The sequence below is a fragment of the Chanodichthys erythropterus genome, chromosome 11 (genome assembly GCF_024489055.1).
Source record: "Chanodichthys erythropterus isolate Z2021 chromosome 11, ASM2448905v1, whole genome shotgun sequence".
Lineage (NCBI taxonomy): Eukaryota > Metazoa > Chordata > Actinopteri > Cypriniformes > Xenocyprididae > Chanodichthys > Chanodichthys erythropterus.
This window is the reverse complement of record NC_090231.1, coordinates 25,046,876-25,071,769: the sequence shown is the minus strand read 5'-3', so window position 1 is coordinate 25,071,769 and position 24,894 is coordinate 25,046,876. Positions and strand designations below refer to the sequence as shown.

General features: G+C 36.6%; 1 protein-coding gene across 1 annotated transcript in view; it reads right to left on the bottom strand.

The window, feature by feature from the left end:
* The window catches only part of itfg1 (integrin alpha FG-GAP repeat containing 1), a 159,928-nt gene that overhangs the window by 117,919 nt on the left and 17,115 nt on the right, over positions 1-24,894 (bottom strand). The window contains exon 7 of the mRNA XM_067402090.1: positions 13,094-13,143. Coding sequence (XP_067258191.1) covers positions 13,094-13,143 — 50 coding nt within the window. The remainder of the gene's footprint in view (positions 1-13,093; positions 13,144-24,894) is intronic.

Below are 24,894 nucleotides of genomic sequence, written 5' to 3'. Positions count from 1 at the left end.
TTGGTTACATAATAAATTGTATTTAATTTGATTTCCATTTAATTCATAGTAAATTATTGTAGTCTCCCCCACAGGAAGAAAAGACTAAGAACATTATTTGACACATATATTCATTTTATAAATTTTACTAGTAAAATCTGTGTCCCATTCACTGAGAGAGACACTATATGACAGCAAGGAGAACATACGAAAAGGTGAACCATTTAAATGCTGTAATTTTGCATAATTTACAATGCATAATAATGCATAATATTAGTATGTAATTAAATGTAATATGCTATGTAATTAAAATTAATTTCAATAAAAAAAATTCAGTTAAAAATCACACATTATTTGTTTGTCACATGTAGTAGACCATTTTTGTGCCGTGGGTAATAGGAGGATTTTTCGCCCGGCCACCACCGCAAGTATATTTCAAACCTGTGGGAAGCACTGAATTCATATAAATGCAAATCAACAAATTATTAAATCATAAAGAATACATAAATGCTTGCCAGATCCAGGAGAGAGTGGGAGAGAAACATATAATGTATCATACTGTACAAGTTTTAAAACATTTAAATAGACAAATCAAGTAGTAAAAATGTGTATGACGGCAACACAGATATTTGATTTTTTGATCATGCTACACTCATTTCATTCATAGCGTTTGCACTCATTTGTGTATCAAATCTTACAAGGTTTAAAATATTTAACGAGACATTAAATAGTAGAAATTGTGCATGATGGAGTATTTCAGTTGATATTACTCCTGGAAGGCTCTGATTTCTAAGATCAGGCAGAGACGGCGACATGGCTATTAGATTGTGCTGCACTCATTTTATAATAGACTTTTCACTCATTGCCTTCACACAACGATTATAGTGTAGCGATTTTAGAGGTTTATGTAAAATATTATGGTATACTATCCCCTGGCCCACCTATTTTCCATTATAAAACAATTTGTGACTGTGTCTGCTGAATATTTTTCCAATTATTTGGTTAATTGATTGGTAAATTGATTCACTACTGAATCACTACATTATTTTTCTCAGCAACATAATTAAGTAATTAAACTTCACTATTAGATAGACCTATAGAAGTGAGATGCTGCACAGTTATATCTGTTTTTTTTAGTTTGGCTGTTCACACTTTTCTTTAAAAATTTGTCCAGTATCAGATTTGAGTGTGAACTGGTTACGGTCCTGAACTGACCCACATGCGCAAAAGAACGACAACAAAGACAGCACACAGAACACTGTCATACGGAAGTAAACACGGAGGTTACTGAAGTCAGCACTTTCCCGTTCATTTATTAGGTTATGCACCACGGAAGCCAGCGAATCTGTGTGCAGCCGATAAGGAGGACATAGACGAAGATGAGGAGAAAGAGAGCAACGTTTTGTTTGATGAAAACAGCTCACCGTCCCTCCACTGACTAACTTTGCTGCGCTCTTCCATATTCAAAGAACTACTGGTATGTAAAATCTTTGGAGTGACATTAGTGCAGAATTGTGCCAAATGTCGATCTAGAGTGATGTAAAATCTCTGATATAACTGTTCAGACTGAGGTCGCATTGCAAAATAACAGTCCTGTATTTGATTTAGGACCACATATGAAAGTGTCCCAAATAAGACTCGAAAATATCAGATTGCACATGTTTGTGCTGTTCACACTGCGAGGAGGAAAAAAAAAAAAAAAAATTTCAGATGGCCCCTTTTTTCCTGCAGTGTGAACGTAGCCTGTGTAACTTTTATGGTTTAAAATGAACAAAATTTAAGTAATGAGTCAAATACATCATCAATACTTCTTCCAAAACATCTTTTTGTCTCACACTAGCATTTACATGGACACATTTTGTTTCAATCGGAATTAATTAATTAATTCCAATTAATCAATCTGAACGTATTGTTTACATGAACGCTAAATAAGGTGATCGGGTTAATGTGCACGCTTATGTCACAAACTTCAAATGGGAAATGATTTTTTTTAAATGCACAAACTGCACAAATATATAGAGTTTCCAGCTGTTTGCGCATACTATTCTCCTAAATTGCTTCTGTTCTTTGTTTTAAAAAGCAGACTTGATATCTATTTTGGGTCCTAATTAGGAGACAATGAGCACATGAAGCTTTGTGCCCTGATGCTTTTATATTAATCAAGCAGTAAAAAAGCCCATTCCTGAGCCCAAAACAAGGCGTCTGTGGACAAAAGTCTGAAACAAGGACTGCTGGGACGTTGTCCTGCTCTACTTCACAGATGATAAGTGGAAGACAGGAAGGCAAGGAAGGAAGTTTTTAGAATGAAATTTTAAATCAGATTTGGCTAATCCATTATGATTGACGTAGGGTCCATGTATATGCAGTTACTGATTCACTATGGTATGCCTATTACAAGTGTTTATATTTTAGACCTAGCAGGATGTATTTTTGGGGGGGAAGTTGCGTACATACGGCAGAGAAAATTTGCTCTGGCTACTTTGCCGCGTGTATGGTGTGGGAGTGGCATAGGTTAGTTGTCACAACCAGCGCGAAAGGTTGACATGGAGGATACTAAATCTTGAACCTCTGGGGAATCACCCCGTTTCAAAAAAATAAAATAAAAAGTTGAACAGAGGAGAGTCTGCTGGCAAAAATAGAATGCGACAGAGCTCCTAATAAAATGAGAATCATTGCCTTGGCTTTTCAGGGATGGCAAGAACTGAGGGATTTGAAATGTTGTAAAAGTGACACAGAGATTCTGTTTTTTATTACTCAACAGGTGAGTAAGGTATTTTATTGAACAGATAAATTGCCATGTGTAGCTCTCAGCGTTCATAGTAAAGCATTATCTATTGTGAAAAGTCATTTTATTATGGTTGTTGTAGCGCTGTACTGGATTTAGTTTCAATAAACAGAACCGTGTCTATTAATGGGTAAAGCTACAGTAAAATCTTCAGCTGTCAGCTTGAGATCCTTTCCATCTAATCTGGTTATATATCTTAAGCCTAGCAGTGAATGTTTTCTGAGCAGCAGGATAATCACAGTCACAAAAGCCGAAGCACAACCAAAACAATGAGTGTGTATCAATCAACTCCTTAGCTTTCTAGGTCGTGGATCATGAATTGGACCCCGGCTCGTGGATCATGAATTGGACCCCGGCTCACTACACATTGGGACACTGATGACTATTTCTGGCGACATGACAACATCCTCATTGTATAACATCACTACTGGTATTTATGAACAACATCAGAACTAATATCTTTATTAGATTCATTTTTAATGTTATTTAAAGTACATTATGATAAATACTTTGCTTTTTACATATACATGCAACATTTCAGCTGTAAATAAATAATGTTAGCTAGATTATGTTCATTACCTGTCTAGTGTAGTGATGTATGTTTAAAAAAATGAACTAAGTGCTGTGCATTATTCTCCATATATAGCACGTTCTGTACCCTAAATCCATTTTGTCAGAAGAGCCGGTTTTGCCCACTTTCAGGCATCGCAAGTTCACGTTTTACAGCAGAAGCCGACAAGCGCCCTTGTTTGTGTACAGACAGAAACCAATAAGTCCGTTTTAGCGAATCAGCGCGCAGTATTCAGGTCAGGTGACAAGGCTTCTAGTCACTTCAAAAAGACGCGCTAGCTGAGGGAAGTTTTATCAAAGCTCACTAAAAGTGATCGAGGATTTATGATTTCGACTCCTGTAAGTCCTTGTACACCATACACGACTTACATGCTGAAAAATTGGTTGTCCTTTTGCTTGTGTGTGTGTGTGTGCGAGCGCGCACGTGCGTGTGTGGATTAGTGCATGTGTGTGTACTTGTGTGCCGATCTGTGTGTGTGTGTGTGTGTGTGTCGATCTGTGTGTGTGTGTGTGTGTGTGTGTGTTTGAGAGAGAGAGAGAGAGCGTGCGCGCGCGTGTGTGTGTGTGTGTGTGTATGTGTGTGCCGATCTGTTTGTGTGTGTGTGTGTGTGTGTGTGTGTGTGCGCGTGGGTGGGGGTGTGTGTGTGTGCGTTTGTGTGCACATGTGTGTTTGAGAGTGTTTTAAATGCAATTACTTGGGTTTTGTTTAACTATGAAACATGAAATGTGGAGTTATCTGCTTTTGCCAAAAAACGACTGTTGGAGTTATCTGCTTTTGCTAAAAAACAAACTTTTAATATATATATAAAACATACTTTCAATGAATTTTAATTTTTTAATTTACCTATATTTTTTAGAGTTATCATTACTTAATCAAAACAGCCCAACTGCAGTTTGATTGTTATTAATTGGAATGCACAATAAAAAAAACATGATTTGTGAGAATTCATAAAAATGGAGTTATCTGTTTTTGCAAATAAACTCTTCAAATAATGTTAGCTAGATTATGTTCATTACCTGTCTAGTGTAGTGAATTATGTTTATGCCGACATAATTAAATAATGGTTTGTATTTTAAAAAACATCTATCACGTATCATCATGTGTAGTGAGTTGGCTTTTAATCACTATTTTCCTAAAACAATATTAATCAGACAAAACTTAGTTTAGAGATGAAGCACGTTATTGCATTACACATAATTACAAAAAACTACTGCACTGCACTGGGTAACTGTGCACATTAACATCATCAATGTGTATTGAGCGTGAACACTAGAACACTACCGCCCCCCTCCCCTTCCACCACCACCAACCTGTAACTGACCATAAATCGCTTCATTACCTCTAGTACCATCTGAGGCTCAGTCAGCACAAAACACATCTAATCACTTCAGCTTGGCCAGATGCAGCAGTTCTGTCAGCTTTCAAAGTCTTTCAAAACCAAGATGGTGGGGTGGTAAATGGTCTCATTAAATATGATGACACATACTCTTTTAGATCACAATTTGAGAGGGAAATAGGGGGAAAATATAAACACTTTCTGTGAAAACTACTTCTAATGTTATTTTTAAATAATGAAACTCTAGGTTTTTTAAAGTCACCACCATGATCCAACAATCCAATCGATTCCAATGGACCAAATCCAGATCCCGTCCTACTTTTTTTTTTTTGTTCGAGAAGCTGTTTCACTCAGATATACAGTACTTCACTATACCAACTTCCATTTCAAACCAACTAAACTAAGCCACGTGAAATATTGAGGTCAGTGGTGGCACATTTATTTAGTCTTATAACTTATAAAATATTAAATTGTGCTTATAAAATATTTACAAATTTAAGTTCAGAGAAAGAGATAAATTTGGCATCACAATGTACTGTGCGTTATTTGTCTTTTTGTAGTGGTTGTCCTACTTGATAAACTGAGCTGGTTATGCAGCAGCTCTTGGCCTGAGGGATTTGTTCATAATTCTTGTAAAGAGCAAAACTCAAGTGCCTCCTTCCTTCTTTGTGGACAGTGTTTATCTATCTCCATTGAAAACTCCCTTGAGCCTTCCTCTGAAACAACAGGCATGCATCTGGCGGTATAATATCGATTGGTGTATGATTGCGGGAGGCAGTAATGTGATTGTGGCTTATGTAAAGATAATGGTGACTTGACTCTAATCTTCTCCAAGTAGAATGAGGCCGTGTTGAGTCACAGGGTCTGTCTCATTGGATTGATTGAACACTGATGTTAATAGGAAGGGGCTGTAACACTGGCATGCTGGCCTCAGGGGGTTGTGAGTAAATGTGTGTGTATTGCTGGAAAATTACTAGATAGAATCAATGCTCTTAAAAGGGGAGTGTCATTAGAGACATTAAATGTATTGATGTTTCACAATCAAAAGATTTAGAAGAAATTAATATCAGACATGGAAATTGAATTTCCATTTCTAAGAACTTACTGAACTACTGGTGCGAATTATGCTCTGGCTCATTAAATATACAGCAGGTCTCCTTAAAGGGGCAGTACACGCAAAAATGAAAATTCAGTCATTTACTCATCCTCATGTCATTCAAAACTTGCATGACTTACAAAGATATTTGGGCAAATGTTTGTGTTTAATTGTGCTTTCAATTAAAGTCAAAGGTATCAAAAACTAAAACAAAAACTGTCCAATAGAAAAAAAAAAGTCAATTTCGGAATGACATGAGATTGAATAAATGATGACAGAACTTAAATTATTAAGTGAACTATAATTTTAAATGTGATAGAAGGAATTTTAGCTGTTTTGCTGACTTAGTCCATCTCATCATCCATCATCAAATCTAAAAAACTCATCCTACAAAGACACATCCACTAACACGATATCAGCTATGTCAAATCAAGAACAAATATTTTTTATATTTTTATTCATGTTTCAGCTGGTCTGGGCCTGAACTTAGATTATCTTATAGACAGGAAATGTTTTGCGGTCATTCTGATCTTACCAACGACAGGCAGTTATAAAACAGCCAGGCAGCACTATTGGAATTGTAAAAGCTATAAATGATGATGTACCATAACATTCTCTGAGGGCTGTTGGAGTGAGGCGTTTTGCTAACGCTTACTAAATGCTGAACCTCGCAGTTTGAAGATCATTAACAAACAGAATGCATTCTGTTATAATAGGTGCTATGCATTTCAAGAGATTTATGGAGCTCTTGCTGCTGTGCCATGTTAAATCCCAGGCTGTTTAACAATTAGAGCAGGGAGAAGAAACTTCAGAGTAAATAGAGATGGACAGAATACATGACCCTCCCTCTGGTCTCACTACATACATGTTTTTTTTTTTTTTGGTAAATATATTATATGCAGAACACACAGGGATATAGTACAATTGCAAGATAATTGTTAAACTGATAATCATGACTGTTTTGCTCAAAAATAGTTTTGAGAAGTTTCCATCAAAAGCTAAATCAGTGAAGTTTCTAATATTAATACCGAATGATGTTTAAGTTTTTCTATAAAAAAATAAATAAAAAAAAACCACTATGTATTGTTGCATAGAGTTTGCATGAGTGAATTTCTTCAGCAAACACAATAAACAAAGTCAAGATTCATGTCTAGATTTATTAGTTTGTCACGGATAAGGTTTTTTTTTTTTTCCACTGAGAATATTAAAGGGTTAGTTCACCCAAAAATCAAAATTCTGTCATTTATTACTTGCCCTCATGCTGTTCCACACCTGTAAGACCTTCGTTAATCTTCAGAACACAAATTAAGATATTTTAGTTGAAATCCGATGGCTCCGTGAGGCCTCCATAGGAAGCAATGTCACTTCCTCTCTCAAGATCCATAAAGGTAGTAAAAACATTTAAATCAGTTCATGTGAGTGCAGTGGTTCATTATTAATATTATAATGTGACGAGAATATTTTTGGAGTGCCAAAAATAACAAAATAATGACTTATTTAGTGATGGCCGATTTCTAAACAATGCTTCATGAAGCATCGGAGCACAGATGAATCAGTATATCGAATCATGATTCAGATCACGTGTCAAACTGCCAACGGCTGAAATTATGTGACTTTGGCGCTCTGAACAGCAGATTCGATACACTGATTCACTGTGCTCTGATGCTTCCTGAAGCAGTGTTTTGAAATCGGCCATCACTAAATAAGTCATCATTTTGTTATTTTTCGCGCTCCAAAAATATTCTCGTCACTTTATAGTATTAATATTGAATCACTGTACTCACATGAACTGATTTAATTCAACTAAAATATCTTAATTTGTGTTCCGAGGATTAACGGTGTGGAACAGCATGAGGGTAAGTAATAAATGACAGAATGTTCATTTTTGTCTGTGTTTTCAGATTTTGTTGTTGTTGTTGTTTTTTGCATGCATGGTTGTCAGTTTGGAAAGATTATGTAAAACATTGCATGGAAATTGTGGATCGCCCTGTTATCATTTTGAGAAATCTTTCATTTTTTAATATGTGTGTCTGTATGACATCAGGTTCCTCTGTCATCAAAAGATATCTCATGCAAGAGGAACTAAAGCTATTTTGTGCCTTGACAGGAGTACAATATTACTATCTACACTGAAGCCCTGAATAATCCCTGACATTATATACATATTGTATGCATATACTGTATGCAGGTTGCGATTTGTGAAAAAAAACAGAGGGGGGGATGTTTTGAAAATTTTTTTTTTTTTTTTTTTTAAATTTGTTAAAAACCACAGTAGAGCTATACTATTTTTGGCAGCTGTTACAGATTTTTTTTTTTTCCAAAAAAATCTTCTGTTTTAAACTAGAGATTTGAAGTATTAGATTAGCTTATATATTAGCTTATATATTTGCACCACTATGACACTAATAATTCTTAAAATGCAAAATCAATCATTAGTTATTAATAGAATATCGAGACACAACCCTTTACATTCAATCACGTTTGGTCCCATTTATTTTTGATCTCAGTGCATACACATACAAACTTTTAGTCCAAATCTGCACACATTTGGAGAAATGCACATTTACCTCAGATTTCATTAGATTGAATATAAGCTTGGCAGTACGCAGGGTTTCATAACTACCAAGGTCAAAAAATGTAGTTTGCTGGGGTTTTAGATTAGAAAATTTAGATTTCCCTGGTGTACATATGTGCATTTTTAAGACGCTTTAAGGCCAACAAATTAGATAATTTAAAATCAACAAATAAATAAATTTTGAAGCAGCTTTAATTGCATGTTTGGTCATTGCTCATTGCAGTAGTTTCTTTTGCGCTTTATTTAAGCTATAATAAAGTAATTATGTAGCGTGCGCAGGCGCATGCAATTCTTGAGTGTGAGCTACGAGCACAGAATAATGGCTGATTGGACAGTCATGTTCATTTTTCTGAGTTTTACTAACATCATCTGACAGCAGTTCACTGTTGTTCAACTTAAGCTCACTCGTCGTCACCTGCACCTTTTCCACGCTCGTTTGACTTGCGCCTGGCACTGAGGCGAAGTCAGAATGCGCGTCTGAAAAGTGTCCCGTTTGTTGTGGTCGTAAAGAGACTGATCTATTTAAACGCAGTGTTTTACTGGGCGATGTTTAAAAAAACAGATTTTTATTTTTGGTATTTTATATGCTCTGTTGGTGGTGTGTGGAGTAGTATCACCCGGTAGGGATATTTTTTTAATCCCTAAAAAAATAATACAGCAGAGGCAGGGATACATAGATCAGAAGGGGGGAAATCCCCCGTCCCCCCCTACAAATCGCACCCTGCATATATGTATGTATACACATACTCAATTTGACAGTTGGACCAAGCCTCCGTTACTAATTCTAAAACGTCACTTCAGAACTAGTAACGACGGAACGTTGAGTCGCTTCATTGAAACACATTGAATTTTCTACAGTATTAGAGAGAGAGAGAGAGAGAGAGAGAGAGAGAGTAGGCTATTACCTGTGTCTGGTATATTGCATTACATTCATTCTTCAAGTCGATGTCCATAATATTACATCCTTTATACAAGTCCGTTTGAATGTCCGCTGAGGTAAGCGATCTTTGTATTTGTTCTTTTTTTTTAGCTTTGGGAATTTTCCATCCATAACACCACAGCGCTAAAACAACTTCCTTTTGCAAAGTTCCTTTCAATTTAAAAGTCTCTTGTGACTCACTGACTAATTCTCCTGTAAAGTGTTGCCGCCATCTAATGGCGTATTAATGTAATGTTCACTCAATCCATATTACTTAATGGACATATTTATATAAAATAATATTTATTGAACAACATATAAGCACAATTGTACAGTTCAGTCAAACATAAAGCACTAGTTATTAAAAAAAAATAGGTCACCATTTACGCTGGTATGTGGGTTTTACAAATATTTAACGAATGAAAAGGATTTTAAAGAGCTTGTGACAAAACCTCCTAACTCCATTGGATCCTCAAACTGTCAATCAAGCCTCATTAATCTGCCTCACCTCCTGAATGAAGTGCGCACGCAGTTTGGACATCTCTGTGCAATGCAAAGGTAAATAAAGATCTGATGTTTGAAAAAAAAAATGTAAAGCGTTTTCTTTACTCAAAAAAACGTTTATAAAGTTTAATGTTTTAGGTATTTGAAGCGGAGAAGACTCTGATATGTCCCGTCTAGTTGTAGCCAATGTGCTATATAAGGATGTAACGTAACGTTTTATTATTATCAAATTTAATATAGCACAATTCGAATTGCTCTAATAGATATAAAATAATAGATTAATAAGACCAAAGATTGCCCGTTCTATGTACTCAAATTGAATTATGTCTCATGTTTAACCACTATAAGAGCCAGCGGCAAATCCCCGAGGCACTGGCCAAGATGAAGCTGTTCTCGGCGGTTACAGAAGCACTGAACGGCCGCTGACGCACTCGAGCTCGCATCTCCGAAAACATCAAAACAAATAGTAAAATGGGCTCTGTTATTAAATATGAGTCACATATTTCAGCTAAACAACTACATTCTCACCTAAAAAACAATTAAAACTACAGTTCGTGGTATTTGTAAAAATTACGGTTGATTTGATCGGCCGCCACGACGGTCACTTCAAGCGGAGTGATACAAACGGTGAAAAGGCAGTAGGAGCGCTGTTATTACTGAAATATCGCATGGCTATCAGCCAATCAGATTCGAGAACCAGACAGAACTGTTGTATAAATATGTATATATTGTACACATGTAAGCACATAAAAATGGATTGAGGCTCTGGATTGTAAACACAGGCTTCGGGTGGATTGTGTGGCTCTTGTGCGACTGACACAACGCATGTTACAGTGGCGCACTGCAACGATTGAGTTTTGGTATGGCGGCCATGATTGGGATCACAAGCAATTGATGTGCGGGCAAGCGGTGAGCTAGTGTGGACGTATTAATGTTCCAAGGGCAGCCATAATTACACGGTCATGGTGTTTTCACCAAACGGCAGGCTAACTCTATAACTTGAGTCGAGGAAAAGAAAAAGAAAAAAAAAAATCACTAAGCTAAAGAATCAGAGGCCAAATATTTTCTGGCTTGTTTGTTTGGTCGGGCAGCTCCGTCTAGCTGCTAAAATGACGGATGGTGTCTTGTATTACAGTAATGACTTTGCATGCAGTCTACAGCTGAAGCTTTTCAATTTAAACAAACACTGGAGCTGCTGTGTGCGCCTGTGTGTATAATCAGGGTTGGGAATAAGTGTTTAAGGAGAGCGAGAGGAAAGTAATTAAAACGGAGTGTGCTACAGGAAGCAGAGGGCACTGGCCTGTGACCAAAGACTGTTAACTCAAAAACCTCACAGTAAATAGTGGCAGGATTACTGTGGTTTTACTGGGAGACATTTCCCCATAAGGTGTGCGTGCATGTGTGTGTATGCAAGTGCGATTCTGAAAGGTGGTGTGAGTTTATGTATGAAAGCATCAGTAATCAAAGACTAGTCACCAATCAGCTGTGTTTTTCATTCAGATCCATTAAGCCTCTTTCAGAAATATGAACTAGGCAGAGTCTAAAATGGCTGCTGCCTCAGATGTGATTAGCAATTGCCCATGGCTCCCCCTCTTTAATCATCCAACCACTTATCTCCTCCTTTTCTTTATTTCCACCCTGCCTGTCTGTCTTCACAGCACGTCATTTTATCCATCCCTGCACTTTGTCACCAGCCCCTCGCTCTCAGAATGAAATGATGAGGTGCCCCGCGGGAGGAGGAGAGGCGATCTAACCTGATTCCCTCCCTCTGAAGCACCATCAGCAGCGGAGTGCCACGGACCCACGCAATGCTGGAAAAGAGTAGAGGGCAGGGGAAAATGCTTCCGAAAAGCTGCACTGCTTCAAGAAGATGCATGCTGACCTTTTACAGTCGGCTTGGGTCACAGCGGCACATTGCAATTCTGTCTCTCTCTCTCTCTGATATTGTTCAACTATTTATCATCTGCTATTTTTGTAGTTTCACACCTGCTCAGAGACGCTCCATTATGAAACTGGTTCCACTTCTTTCACCTTTGATATTCTAGTTTTTCTCTAATTTAAGTCTTTTGCACACGGGGGGGGGGGTTGGCACTCTGACTCTGTGTTCTTTAGGCTCTCACACATTTAAGCATTAGTTCACTTTCAAATGAAAATTAGCCCAAGCTTTACTCAATCTCAAGCCATCCTAGGTGTATGACTTTCTTCTTTCTGATGAAAACAATCGGAGTTATATTAATAAATTTCCTGACGCATTTGAGCTTTATAAAGCAGTGAACAGGACCGAGTATGAGCTGAAGAAAGTGCTTCCATCCACATTCATCATAAACATATTCCACACAGCTCTGGGGGGTTAATAAAGGCCTTCTGAAACGAAGGGATGCTTCCGCCTTCCATATTCAACTTAAAATGACATTTACAATGTTACAAAATACTTCTATTTCAAATAAATGCTCTTCTTTTGAACTTTCTATTCATCAAAAAAAAAAAAAAATACATATATAAATGATAATGATAATAATAAGAAAAGTTTCTTGATTTCTGAAGAATCATGTGACACTGAAGACTGGAGTAATGATGCTGAAAATTCAGTTTTGCCAACAAAAATAAAAGACATTTTACAATATATTAAAATAGATAAGTTATTTTATTATAACGATATTTTTCAATAAGTAAATTAAATTTTTGTGGCAAAAAAAAAAAAAAAAATCAAAATACTCTTAATTACAATTTAACTCAAGTCACATTTGAAAACATTTGTGTTAAATAGTGTCCATTTAATAAAGATTATCAGACGTGTTAAAATAATGCAGTGAATATTTAAATGTAGCTATTGTTATTCTTTTCAATGCAAACATGCATTATTCACAAGAGTGCTATTATTAAATGTCACCAATGCAGAAAGAATTTAATTAAAAAAGAGGTACTTGTGTTCATTTTCTATTGATCATGGGAGCTATTTGTCAAATGATGGAAAGGAGTGCAATAACTAAGTGCATATCCAGACATGTGGTGTAGTAAAGTGCATTGAGTGTTTTAAAGAGCCGATTCAGTTGTCTGGATCGCTGTGATGGGAGTAATGTTGTACAGTTTTAGTAAAGTAAGCCAGATTGAGATGGTCTGCTACATTCTCCATATGTAGCACTTAGAACCAACCCCCAATATTGGCAATCGCCATGCAAACTGCTCATTCTTCACTCTTAATGAATCTTTGCGAAAACAACACTAACAGCTCATGCAAATAAAAGACTGCAAGCAGTGGGAATTCCCTCCTCAATGTTAATACACTAGCGTTAAAGATTAAAGGATAGAAAGTAATGCTTTAATCTACCTTATTAATCCAGGTCTCAAATGTATTTGATTCGGTGGTGAGGAACAAATCTGAAAAAAGAGAGACAAAGAAAGAGAGAGATAATTAGTTACTTCACAAAATGTCCAGACTTCCTTGCTTTTCGAGTGTGATTCTGATTTAAGTGTGTTTGTGATGCATCGAGCGTGAGAGCCATCATCAGCATTTGGAAGTATAGATCCCTGTGACAGAAAGAGAAACGGACCAGCGCCATATTGCTGGCAGCAGCGGCGGCTCTTTGTTCAGTCCTGCCATACAGTATTGCACAGTAAGAGACTTTACCAGACCTTGATCGAACAAATGGGGAAGTGAAGAAGAATGAATCAGCAAGCAGATTATCACAACATACATTGAATGGAAGCATACTGACAAAAGCACAGCTGAACCAAGGAGATCGAATACACACGTGAAACCATAACACGTGAGCTCAGTGTTTTGACATATTAAACACCAGCCCGTTTGTGAAACTGAACCTGAGCTCAATATAAGCCAGGTGCCACCTCCAGTTTGAGTCTTCGGAATGCAGACAATTTCAGATGATCAATACATCGATGTTGTTCTCTACATCACCATTAGGACTTGTGTGATTTCATCTCTTGTGTCCTTCTCTCAATAACCACAGAACGCACCACATGTATTATCAAGCATGATTCTCCTGACAGAGTCTGATATGGAGTTATTACACTGATTGGTGCAGAGGAGCGGTGTAATTTTGTGTTGCCGTCAATGTTCTTCTTTCCTTTTGTGTGGTGATGGCTTCATTTTAGAGGCCTGGGTGTTGTTATGGAGATGGAGCAAGAAGCATGTAACAGCCGGATGTTATTTTTGTGAGACTTACACTGCTTTCAAACACAGCAGTCAACACTTCAGGTGTGTGAGGTTGAGAAAAAATGCAAAAAGAAGAGAAACAAAGAGACAGTCATATCATGGTAAACAGGATTTTCTTTACTCTATTGAAACAAACAAGTTCAATGTTTTATGTAAATATAGTCTAAAATTAGTCTGTCCATAAAGAGTGAAAAAATAGTTAAGAAGTGCAACACTATTAGTCAATAAGATTTTATGTTTAATGGATTTTTGAACTAATGTGGACATGACAGATCACATTTCAGCCATTAGAGTTCAAAAAAGTAATTTCCCATTCATTTTTTTCCACAAAGGAAAAAACTCTCAATAAAGAATCTAATCCATGAACAAAGACGGATCACAAGATTATACTACTGTTTGATTTGAAGAAAAAAAAAAAGTTTTTGGCCCACCCTAACGAATGATACCAGTGCAGAGTAGTTAGCCATTCAAAGACTCTATATTTACCAAGAAGTTTCATTCATATTTCTATGAATTGGAAAAATTGCATAGCGCAATTGGTTAAGCTCCGGTTCCCACAGAAACAGTCAATGTCCTAGTTGTGCGCTTGGGCTTGCACATGTGCATTGGCTTTACTGAACTTTAATGCACTTTTTATGCTATAAAAAATATTGGACCGTTCATGTCATATTTTGTTGCTAATTTGAAATATGTTATTTAACATGATTAATATTAAAAGTTGACCACAGAGAAAAGTAAAATGCCTCAAAGGGCACAATATGACCCCCATAAAGGGTTAGTTCACCCAAAAATGAAAATTCTGTCATTAATTACTCGCCCTCATGTCGTTCAACACCCGTAAGACCTTCGTTCATCTTCGGAACACAAATTAAGATATTTTTTGATGAAATCCAATGGCTGAGTGAGGCCTGCGATTTCAAAATACTGCTTCATGAAGCTTCAAAGCTCAACAAATCTTTTTTTTTTTTCGAATGATTGTTCCGAATGGTTCAGAGCACCAAAATCACATGATTTCAGTAAACGAGGCTTCGTTACATCATAAGTTTTTCGAAATTTCAGTGGTAAACCATTGCCTCGTTTACTGAAATCATGTGATTTTGGTGCTCCGAACCATATTTTCTGTTCTTTTTTGTTTTTTCATAAAAATGAAAGTCAAATGGTCACCAAAACTGTTTGGTTACCAACATCCTTCAAAAAATCTTAGAGAAAGAAAGTTATACAGCTTTGGAACAATGTGAGGGTGAGTACATCATGACAGTATTTTAATTTTGGGGTGAACTATCCTTGGGAGAGGCTGCGGGTGAGTTTTAAAACCAGCGTCATGATTTGGGCTGGGACAGATGTTTGAAGTGATTAGGGCATAAGTATAGTGCTGACCTTTGAGAAGAAATAAAGAGCAGATACTGAACTCAAGAGCTTGTGCTCTGGCTGTAAACCTTTATCCTCTGGCTCTCATTTTGTCCTTTTCCTTGTCCTCTCGAAAAAAAAAGAAAAAATCTTTTCCTCTGCCTATCTCACTTCTCCAGGTCTCACACATTCCATCTCTTATCCCTCCAGTCCACTTCGCTCTCTCTCGTTCTTTCTTGGTGAAGTGGTGTTCTCTGTGGGAGTGGAGTGCTCGCTGGCAGTGGCTGATGAGGTGCGGAATAAACAGCTTCATTAATCAGACTTAGAGTAGTGCCACTGCTATAGTCGGCTGATTACACTCAGGTCTGGGATCTCACACACCCAGACAAACACACATACACACACACACACATTTTTCTGCGTACATTGTCATACACCTTTAGAGAGACGGTGAGTTTACTTTAAAGATTTTCTGCTGATGTGTAAAAATAGCAGCTTTCATTTTAAGTCTCAACTACAAAAGATGGAGCTTCTAACACATTCAGCAGTTTGACAAGTGAAATGCTAACACAACCCTGAACATTTTTTCCTCTTTTCTCTTTCCAAATCACAATTTTTACAATCTAGTGCAAAAACAAGTAGCAAACCTTGCTTTGCACGAGTTTTGCCTAATTTAGGTAAAATGTGTTATCAGTCATTGTAACATTTCTTTTTTAATCGCTGATGGCATTCGCACAAACCAATTTAATGTAATAAATAGTTTTGGTAACACTCTAGTATGGGGAACAAGTCTCACTTTTAACTAGTTGCTTATTAGCTTGCATATTGGCTGTTTATTAGTACTTATAAAGCATATATCAATGCCTTATTCTACATGACCATATTCTACATCCTTAAATCCTATCCAATACCTAAACTTAAACACTACAACAACTACCTTACTAACTATTAAGCAGTAAATGAGTTTATTGAGGCAAAAGTCATAGTTAATAGTGAATGTGTTCCCAAAGTGTTACTATTATTTTAGTTAGAAAAAATTGTCTCTTACTAACTAAACAGTATGCAGTGGGTGAACTTAAAAGATGTGTACGCTAATAAGTAAAGGAAAAAATATTTTTTAAAGCAATTTAAGGAATAACAACAAATTATATTACTTCTACAAACTTTAAGAGCACCTATATTATATAACTTACCTTACTATACAGTACAGTCCAAAAGTTTGGAACCACTAAGATTTTTAATGTTTTTAAAATAAGTTTCGTCTGCTCACCAAGGCTACATTTATTTAATTAAAAATACAGTAAAAACAGTAATATTGTGAAATATTATTACAATTTAAAATAACTGTTTTCTATTTGAATATATTTCACAAAGTAATTTATTCCTGTAATGGCAAAGCTGAATTTTCAGCATCATTACTCCAATCTTCAGTGTCACATGATCCTTCAGAAATCATTCTAATATGCTAATCTGCTCCTCAAGAAACATTTAATGTGTACTATTGTACAAAATATTTGTGTACAATATTTTTTCAGGATTATTTGATGAATAGAAAGTTCAAAAGAACAGTGTTTATCTGAAATCTTATCTTTTGTAACATTATAAATGTCTTTACTGCCACTTTGATTGATTTAATGCATCCTTGCTGAATAAAAGTATTAATTTCTTAAAAAAAAAAATAAAAATAAAAATTCTTACTGACCCCAAGCTTTTTAACGGTAGTGTATAATGCTACAGAAGCTTTGTATTTCAGATAAAAGCTGTTCTTTTGAACTTTCTATTCATCAAGGAATCCTGAAAAAAAAGTATGCAACTGTTTTCAACATTGAAAATAATCATAAATGTTTCTTGAGCAGCAACTCAGCATATTAGAATGATTTCTGAAGCATCATGTGACACTGAAGACTGGAGTAACGATGCTGAAAATTCAGCTTTGCATCACAGGAATAAATTACTTTGTCAAATATATTTAAATAGTACACAGTTATTTTAAATTGTAATAATATTTCACAATATTACTGTTTTTTACTGTATTTTTAATTAAATAAATGTAGCCTTGGTGAGCAGACAAAACTTCTTTTAAAAACATTAAAAATCTTAGTGGTTCCAAACTTTTGGACTGTACTGTATATTAATAATGATAGTGCTAGATATAATGAATGTGTGCACTGCAAAGGCTGAGACAGACAATCTCAATAAACCTTTCAGAAACGACTTCACTTTCACTAAAGCTTTTAAACGTCAAATCAAGCTTTTAAAGTTTTTTTCATGTTCTTTTTTTTTTCTTTTCTTTTCTTTCCTTTTTTAATATATAAATATCTCAAGGCCAGTTTCAACCAATTTAAATTGGTGGCCTCATGCGGCATGGCCATGGACCACCGCTCAGCGTTCACCGTCTGATATATCTTTTTTCAAGAATGGCAAGAGCTGTCTAAATCAGATATCTTCAATCTGACTGTTATACTGGTCCACCTGGAAACAAAGTTTTGTTTACAAGGCAGCAAGCTGCTACAATGGACACTTCCAAGGTGCAACTAGTTGCTTGATATGACACAGTTTGAAAGGTTTGTAACATCAAATCTTTGAAAGATATCCAAGAGTTTTGCTTGAGGCAGTCCGAGTAGTAAGTAATCATGATATTCTCAAGCACAAATTATTCAACTTATTTTCAGAGTTATGACCGTGGAATAATTGTTACTATATGTTTGTGGACTAATATGTTTAGACTGAATTAAATCAAATTAAATTAAACATCCATTGCCAGTTTTAAATAATTAATTTAGCTTAGCTCCTTGAAAAAGCAGCAATGAAGATGCAGTCACGGGTGGGTAGGAAAGCTCTGGAAACCACAGGGAGCGCTCTGGTCATTTGAAACAAACGCTCGATTAGTTGCTGAACATGGGTGTTGTGCTTACATGCTTCCATCATTGAAACCAATCTGCACAGAATCAGCAGAATCAACCATCCTTTCAGACACAAACGTCCGGTTTAATTGGTTAATCAGAAGTGCTGGAGAACATAACAGGGAGTGTCAGAAAGTAATGTGACTCTCAGACAATTAATCAAATTAATTTGATTATACATGTTGCAGTAATGTACTAAAATATGCCTTGATTAGCACTGATTTATTTCATGCTCTCGTTTCCTTCACTAACAGCTCTCTGTTGCTATGCAATTTCACTTTCCCAGCTTTCTATGGGAACATGAATGGCATATACACAAATTTACACACATTATATGTGAAGTGTTAATAAAAAAAAATTACACACCACAGACTGATTTTCAGAGGCCATTCACATAAATAAATAAAAATAACATAACACTAAAGTTAAAGACATTTAGTGACTCAAAGTTGATTAAAGAAATAAATATAAGCCAAAACAAGCTGTGATGTTTAATTTGTTTAACCACTGAACGGCAATAAAAAAAAAGCCACTTTTGAGCATGAAACACTACTGCCACAAAAATCACTTTGCATAAAGAAACATCGTTATTGTTCAGGCTATATAAAGCTTGTCTTACAAGCTACAAAACAGTGTGGTGCTAAAATTGCTGTGCCTCGCTTTTCCGGCACACACAAAGCCATTGCCGTGTCGCCGGAAGGGAAAATGAGGCAGATCTCATTTATCTTCCACCATCACATGTGGAACAACATGGCAAGTGGATTAATGACAATAGCACCCCTAAAAGTGATTACGTAAGATTTCATAAAATATACCCCCCAAAAAAGCAGCAGCACAATTACATCAGGACATGCTGTTTTTAACACAATCTAGCTAACTTGCATTGTGAATGTGTAATACTGTGAGTCACAGCGGGGCACGTGCATTTGGAGGGAGACATTTTTTGGAGGGGGAAGAGTTTTCAATTATATCTAATGGCAGAATTTAAACGAGCACACAGTCAAAAGCACAGCAGTGGCCCACACTCTTTCGGCTGAGAAATGCTGGAGAATCACTCTACTTTCTAACTGCCTTTCCTGAGGCATTATGGATAAGAGCAGAAACGCATGCAGAGACAGGCTTAACGGGAAGAAAAGACAGGCGAAGAGAGATGCAAGAGCATCTGTCTCCGAACCACCTTCAACTGCTCCTGCCATCCTTTCCAGCACACTCTTATTTCAGAGCAAAGGGAAGGAAGAAGAGAGAGCAAAGCGAACGTGTTCAGTGGCAGACGTGTGACAACAAGAGGAGAGTGAAAAGAAAGGAGGAAATGAGCGAGAAAGAGAGATCAATGAAATCTTCTCAGTTCCTCTGAGACTGTGTTCGCACAACATTATATTGTTTTGTAAGTTATGAAACTGATAAGCACACCAAAAAAACAAATCCAGCACCATAACGTGCAGAGGACTTAGGAGTGAGGTCACAGACAACTGCCAAATGCATTTATTCTTTTATTAGAACTGATGCGATCAAGCAGTTTTCTACCAGTTTTTCTACCTGTTTTTTTTTAATAATGCTCTACATTTACATTTGTTACTTCCAGGAAAATTATTCTGAGACATGAAGATTTGTGAAGGAGGAGAGTTTTAAGAATGGTTTCCTGTAAAAAGTAAAATAAGTCCTTTTAGCAAATACTTCTGATATTTATTTCTAATAAGTAAAATATAATAATATAACAAACAGCATTAGGAATCAGAAATCTTTTGTAAGATTATAAATGTCTTCCATTTAATAGGTCTTTTCTGAATAGAAGTTTTAATTTCTTTCATTTCTTTCAGTTTTTTAACAGAAGTGTATTTTTTCATATATTCAAATATACAATTAACTACAATATTTTACAGTACATTTATTTATTTATTTGACTATATATTACTTTTTGCTTCAAATAATCTACTACAATTGCTGTTTGGTTGAAATTACTTAGCAGTTCCTCTGATCGATTAAAACAACAATCATTTCCTAACAAACAATGCTTCAGGAAGCATCGGAGCACAGTGAATCTGTGTATCGAATCTGCAGTTCGGAGCGCCAAAGTCACATGATTTCAGCCGTTTGACGGGTTTGACCCGCGATCCGATTCGTGATTCGATACACTTATTCATAACGCTCCGAATCTTCCTGAAGCAGTGTTTTGAAATCAGTCATCACTAAATAAGTCGTTATTTTTTTTTTTTTTTGGTGCACCAAAAACATTCTCGTCGCTTTATAATATTAATATTAAACCACTGTATTCACATGAACTGATTTAAATGTGTTTTTAGTACCTTTATGGATCTTGACAGAGGAAGTGACATTACTCCCTATGAAGGCCTCACGGAGCCATCGGATTTGAACTAAAATATCTTAATTTGTGTTCCGAAGATTAATGAAGGTCTTACGGGTGTGAAACGGCATGAGGGTGAGTAATAAATGACGTTATTTTCATTTTTGGGTGAACTAACCCCTTAAATTCACTTCATTCCAAGCAGTAGAGAAAATCTTTTTGTATTCATTGTGAATAATGACTTCTGCACTTGAGGTGGCTGGATTAAAACATACTCCACAATAAAATGTACTTTCCACTAACAGACTCTTACACACACACACACCTAACAGACCTTTCACTCTCTCACACATACACAGACATGTCCTTTAAAGACATCCTCACACTTCCACACATTCATTCGAGCTTTCTCTCCCACTAAGATTGTTCCATTACCGTGGAAGATTCCTAGTCAGGGGCCAACTGCTATAGCTGGAAGATAACATGTAATATCCTCCAACAGCATGATTCTCTAACAGAGAGTGAAACACAACGTAATGGACTTCCATTGCTGTCTTACTGCTTTTCTCAGCTGTCATCTCTTATATATTCACAATGCTATTAGAGATATGTGTTTCTGTCATCTACAATTAATTCTGAAAAGCATAATTCCACTCTTTCCTGGCTTTTTACATGACTAAAAGTATGAATATTTTATTTAAAGTGTGAATGCATGTGACTTCTAGATCACATTTACATACACCTTTCACAATCGGTTAGTACATGGATTTCCTGTCAAACTCAATGCTGATGAGAGGAAGTCATGATGGATTTAGTTACAGAGTTCATCGAACCGTCTGTCTGTCAAACATGCAGGGCTATGATGTGGGTGCAGTATTTCAGCATGAGAGCGAAACCCGAATCCCAAATACCGTTCTACTTCACAGATACAAGGAGGTGGTTTCCATGCCAACAGAGATTAGCGCATACAGTACCTTCCACCCCAAAACTAACATATAGATAACCAGAATGTTGACAGCAAGGCTGTGATGATTTGGTGTTATTCTACAGCTGCTCTCTACCTGCTATGCAATCAGACAATAAACCAAAGCATCGAATATAGTGACTCCCAAACCAGGGGCCACCAGGTTACAGGGATCACTTAAAATTCAATTTTGCTTTGTTAAACCAATTTAAAAAAAACACAATGAAAAGGATTAACTAAGGAAAACAGTTTGCTCTGGGTTTGGATATTTATGTGATATTTATGTGAAGAAAATGCATTCATGATATATGCATATATTAATAGTTTCAGCAGAAGATTACTCTTTATTCGTCTTACTCACAACCCTCTTTCCTATTTGTCACATTAAAAGTCTAAGTTAATCAAACTAATGATATCAAACTAAATAGTTTTAATAACATGCCAGTTTTCCAAAATGTGCCAACTAAATTATTTTATTTACAAACCCCATTTCCAGAAAAGTTGGGACATTTTGTAAAATGCAATAAAATCCACAATCTGTGATTTGTTAATTCTCTTGAACATTTTTTTTAACTCACAAAAGTACAAAGAAATGATTTCCAATGTTTTCACTGAACAACATAATTGTATTTTGTAAATATAAACAAATTTTGATTTTGATGGCTGCAACACACTTCAAAAAGAGCTTCTCAGTCTTTGCAATCAAGGATGGGTCATGGCTCACCACTTTGTGTCAAATTTAATGAGAGAATTTTCAAACAATTCATAAATCACTTTTTTCAATGCAAGATTGCAAAGAATTTTTGTCTTTCACCATGTGTCATATGTAATATTGTGTATTATGCAATTCAGGGAATCCAGAGAAATCTGTGTATGGCCAGGCCGAAAACTTCTGTTCAATGTGCGTGACCTTCGAACCCTCAGACAGCATGAGAATATGGGGGGAAAAAATACTACGGAAGTCAATGGGGTCCATCAACTGTATGGTTACTGACATTCTTCAAAATATTATCTTTTGTTTCAGAAAGAAATTCATACAGGTTTAGAACAACTTGAGCGTGAGAAAATGACAGAATTTTCGAAAATGCATGAGATTGGTTTACATATAATCAATTGGATTTATTGATGATAAATATGTACACCTGGTTACACAATTAATTTATTAGTACTATTACATAAACCTCATTTAGACAAATGATAAACAAATATGCATCACATTAGTAAGGGATAATCCAAGGCTAGCTGTTCATTAAATTATTTTAATTCACGATGTGGAGGCAAAGAACTGCCCGACGCATAGCGGAGTGCATTCAAATCATTTAATGTACAGCTAGCCATAGATTATCCTGCTTATACCATGGACATATATAGTTAAAGCTGTCACTGATGTTTGCAGAGCAGAATTTCACTGGAAGGGTTAAAATGACGGTTATTTTCGTCAGCTACAACTCGTTAGATCTAGCATTCTGTCCGCTTTAAATCACGCCATTCCGAACATAGCCCATGTTCAATATGGAGGCCAAAGAAGCAGCTTTTCCTGAGACAAAAGCACATCGGCTCTAAATGACAAAGGAGGGGAGGCAAAGGTGCTGATTGGTATTTAATTACGATGCATTCACAACTTCAGATCTCTCGTTAGTTCCAAACAATGCTGACATGCCGCACACCAAATGATCTCCATTATCATCTGCTCGCCTGCCGTGAGCAACTTCCTCCGCCTCTGAGGCACCATGCCGTCAGAGCGAGTGAAACCATTGCTTTCTCTCTCTATGTCTTAGCACACGCTAAAAGATGTAAGAATGAGACATCTGAGCACATTCTGGGCTGGAAGTTTTGATTTCTGAAAGATACAGGATGTTTTCACAGTACACTGTTCTCTTTCATTGTAAAAGATCAATGGAAAAAGAGATACCTTATGAAATTACCCTTTTAAATTTAGCTGCAGCTGCAACATCAAACGTTCTACAAATCAAATCATGCCACCAATGTTAGCACCAAGCAAACAAAACCTCCAGCCTGCCCTCTGTCTGAAGGCATCAGAAAGCCCATCTCATATGTGTTTTGGCTGATGCCGGCGGGGCTGTTTCTAGATCTTTCTCCTGAGGTTCAAAAGGTGGAACGCTGCTTATTTGTACAGCTGTTACTTGGCCAACCAGCCATGACTCCATCTCTCATGCCCTTGAGGGAGTCAACGAGCTAGCTAAGCTAGGCTGTCCTAAAGGGCTGTCGATGAGATCAGACGATCACGACTTAAGGATGACAGGTGAATGAGACTTTGATAAAGAGGCTATAACAGAATGGTGTGTTTTGAGACTTTGATAAAGAGGCTATAACAGAATGGTGTGTTTTGAGAGTGACAAGATTGTAAAGTGAGCTGAAAGAACAAAGCTAGAGGAACAAAACGTGTCCATTTTGGATTGTCCTCTCAAAAGCTCTCAGAGGTTCTGCTGTCTTTATTTTGTCTTCAGCTGAGCTGAGGACAGCCTTTGACATTATGAGAAAAAAAGTTAGGTAACTCATCACTGAAACAGATACCCTGGCCAAATGACATTCAGATGGCAGAGGTAAAGCACTTCTGACTCTGCAGATGATAACTCGAGCCAGGACACGGACACCAAAACAGGCCTGCGCTATGGTAATCTACTGACAGAGGCAGTTTGGCAAATCTGTAATTGCATTCCTGTGAAGACTTCATCCTGAATTCTGAAGTCACGCTGACAAAGTCACTCAATCTTTCTGGTGGAAGGCCACAGGCTATATCCTCTGAGATTAGCACAGTGTGGTCCCACTATGATCAGTGAGGTGCACTATTCACTTCAAACAGGCCATGAGGCGGAAACAGAGAAATAAAGGAGACCGAGAGCATGAGAGAAAGCTGCCTCTTTCTCAAGGTCAGTCCTTCATCAGAGTCGTCTCTGCACGATGCCACAGCCATGAGCATCACACTCTCTTCCTACCATTATAAACACAGACACACAAAAAAACCTTAGCCCAGAAAAACAAAAAAATTTGGGATATTTCATGCATCCTGAATCTGAATTCATTTGCCGACTCGAGATGCACTTCAGAAGACATAAACTCTCTGTATGGAAAATATATAATGAAACTCAGCGAGTTACTGAAAAGATAACAGAGATTCAAAAGGTTTTTCATGTAACCACCCAGTTTCAGCTTGTTAACAGAGTTGTATGTGTCACCTACATTTTGTAGATCTATGGCGGTTGAGAGAATTGACTGAAATCAAATCAAATGAATATTGAAGGAATTAATCTCAGAGGAAACAAACTTCATTGAGCTGACAGAGGAAATGTATAGGGAAAAACTTTTGGTGGGTCTGAGGGTTGAAGCAGGGCACTGAATCCAGGGCAAGGGAAGAATTGAAGTCTATAAATAGATGCTACATAAGCCAATATCTAAGCCAACAAATCCGCCGTGTTTC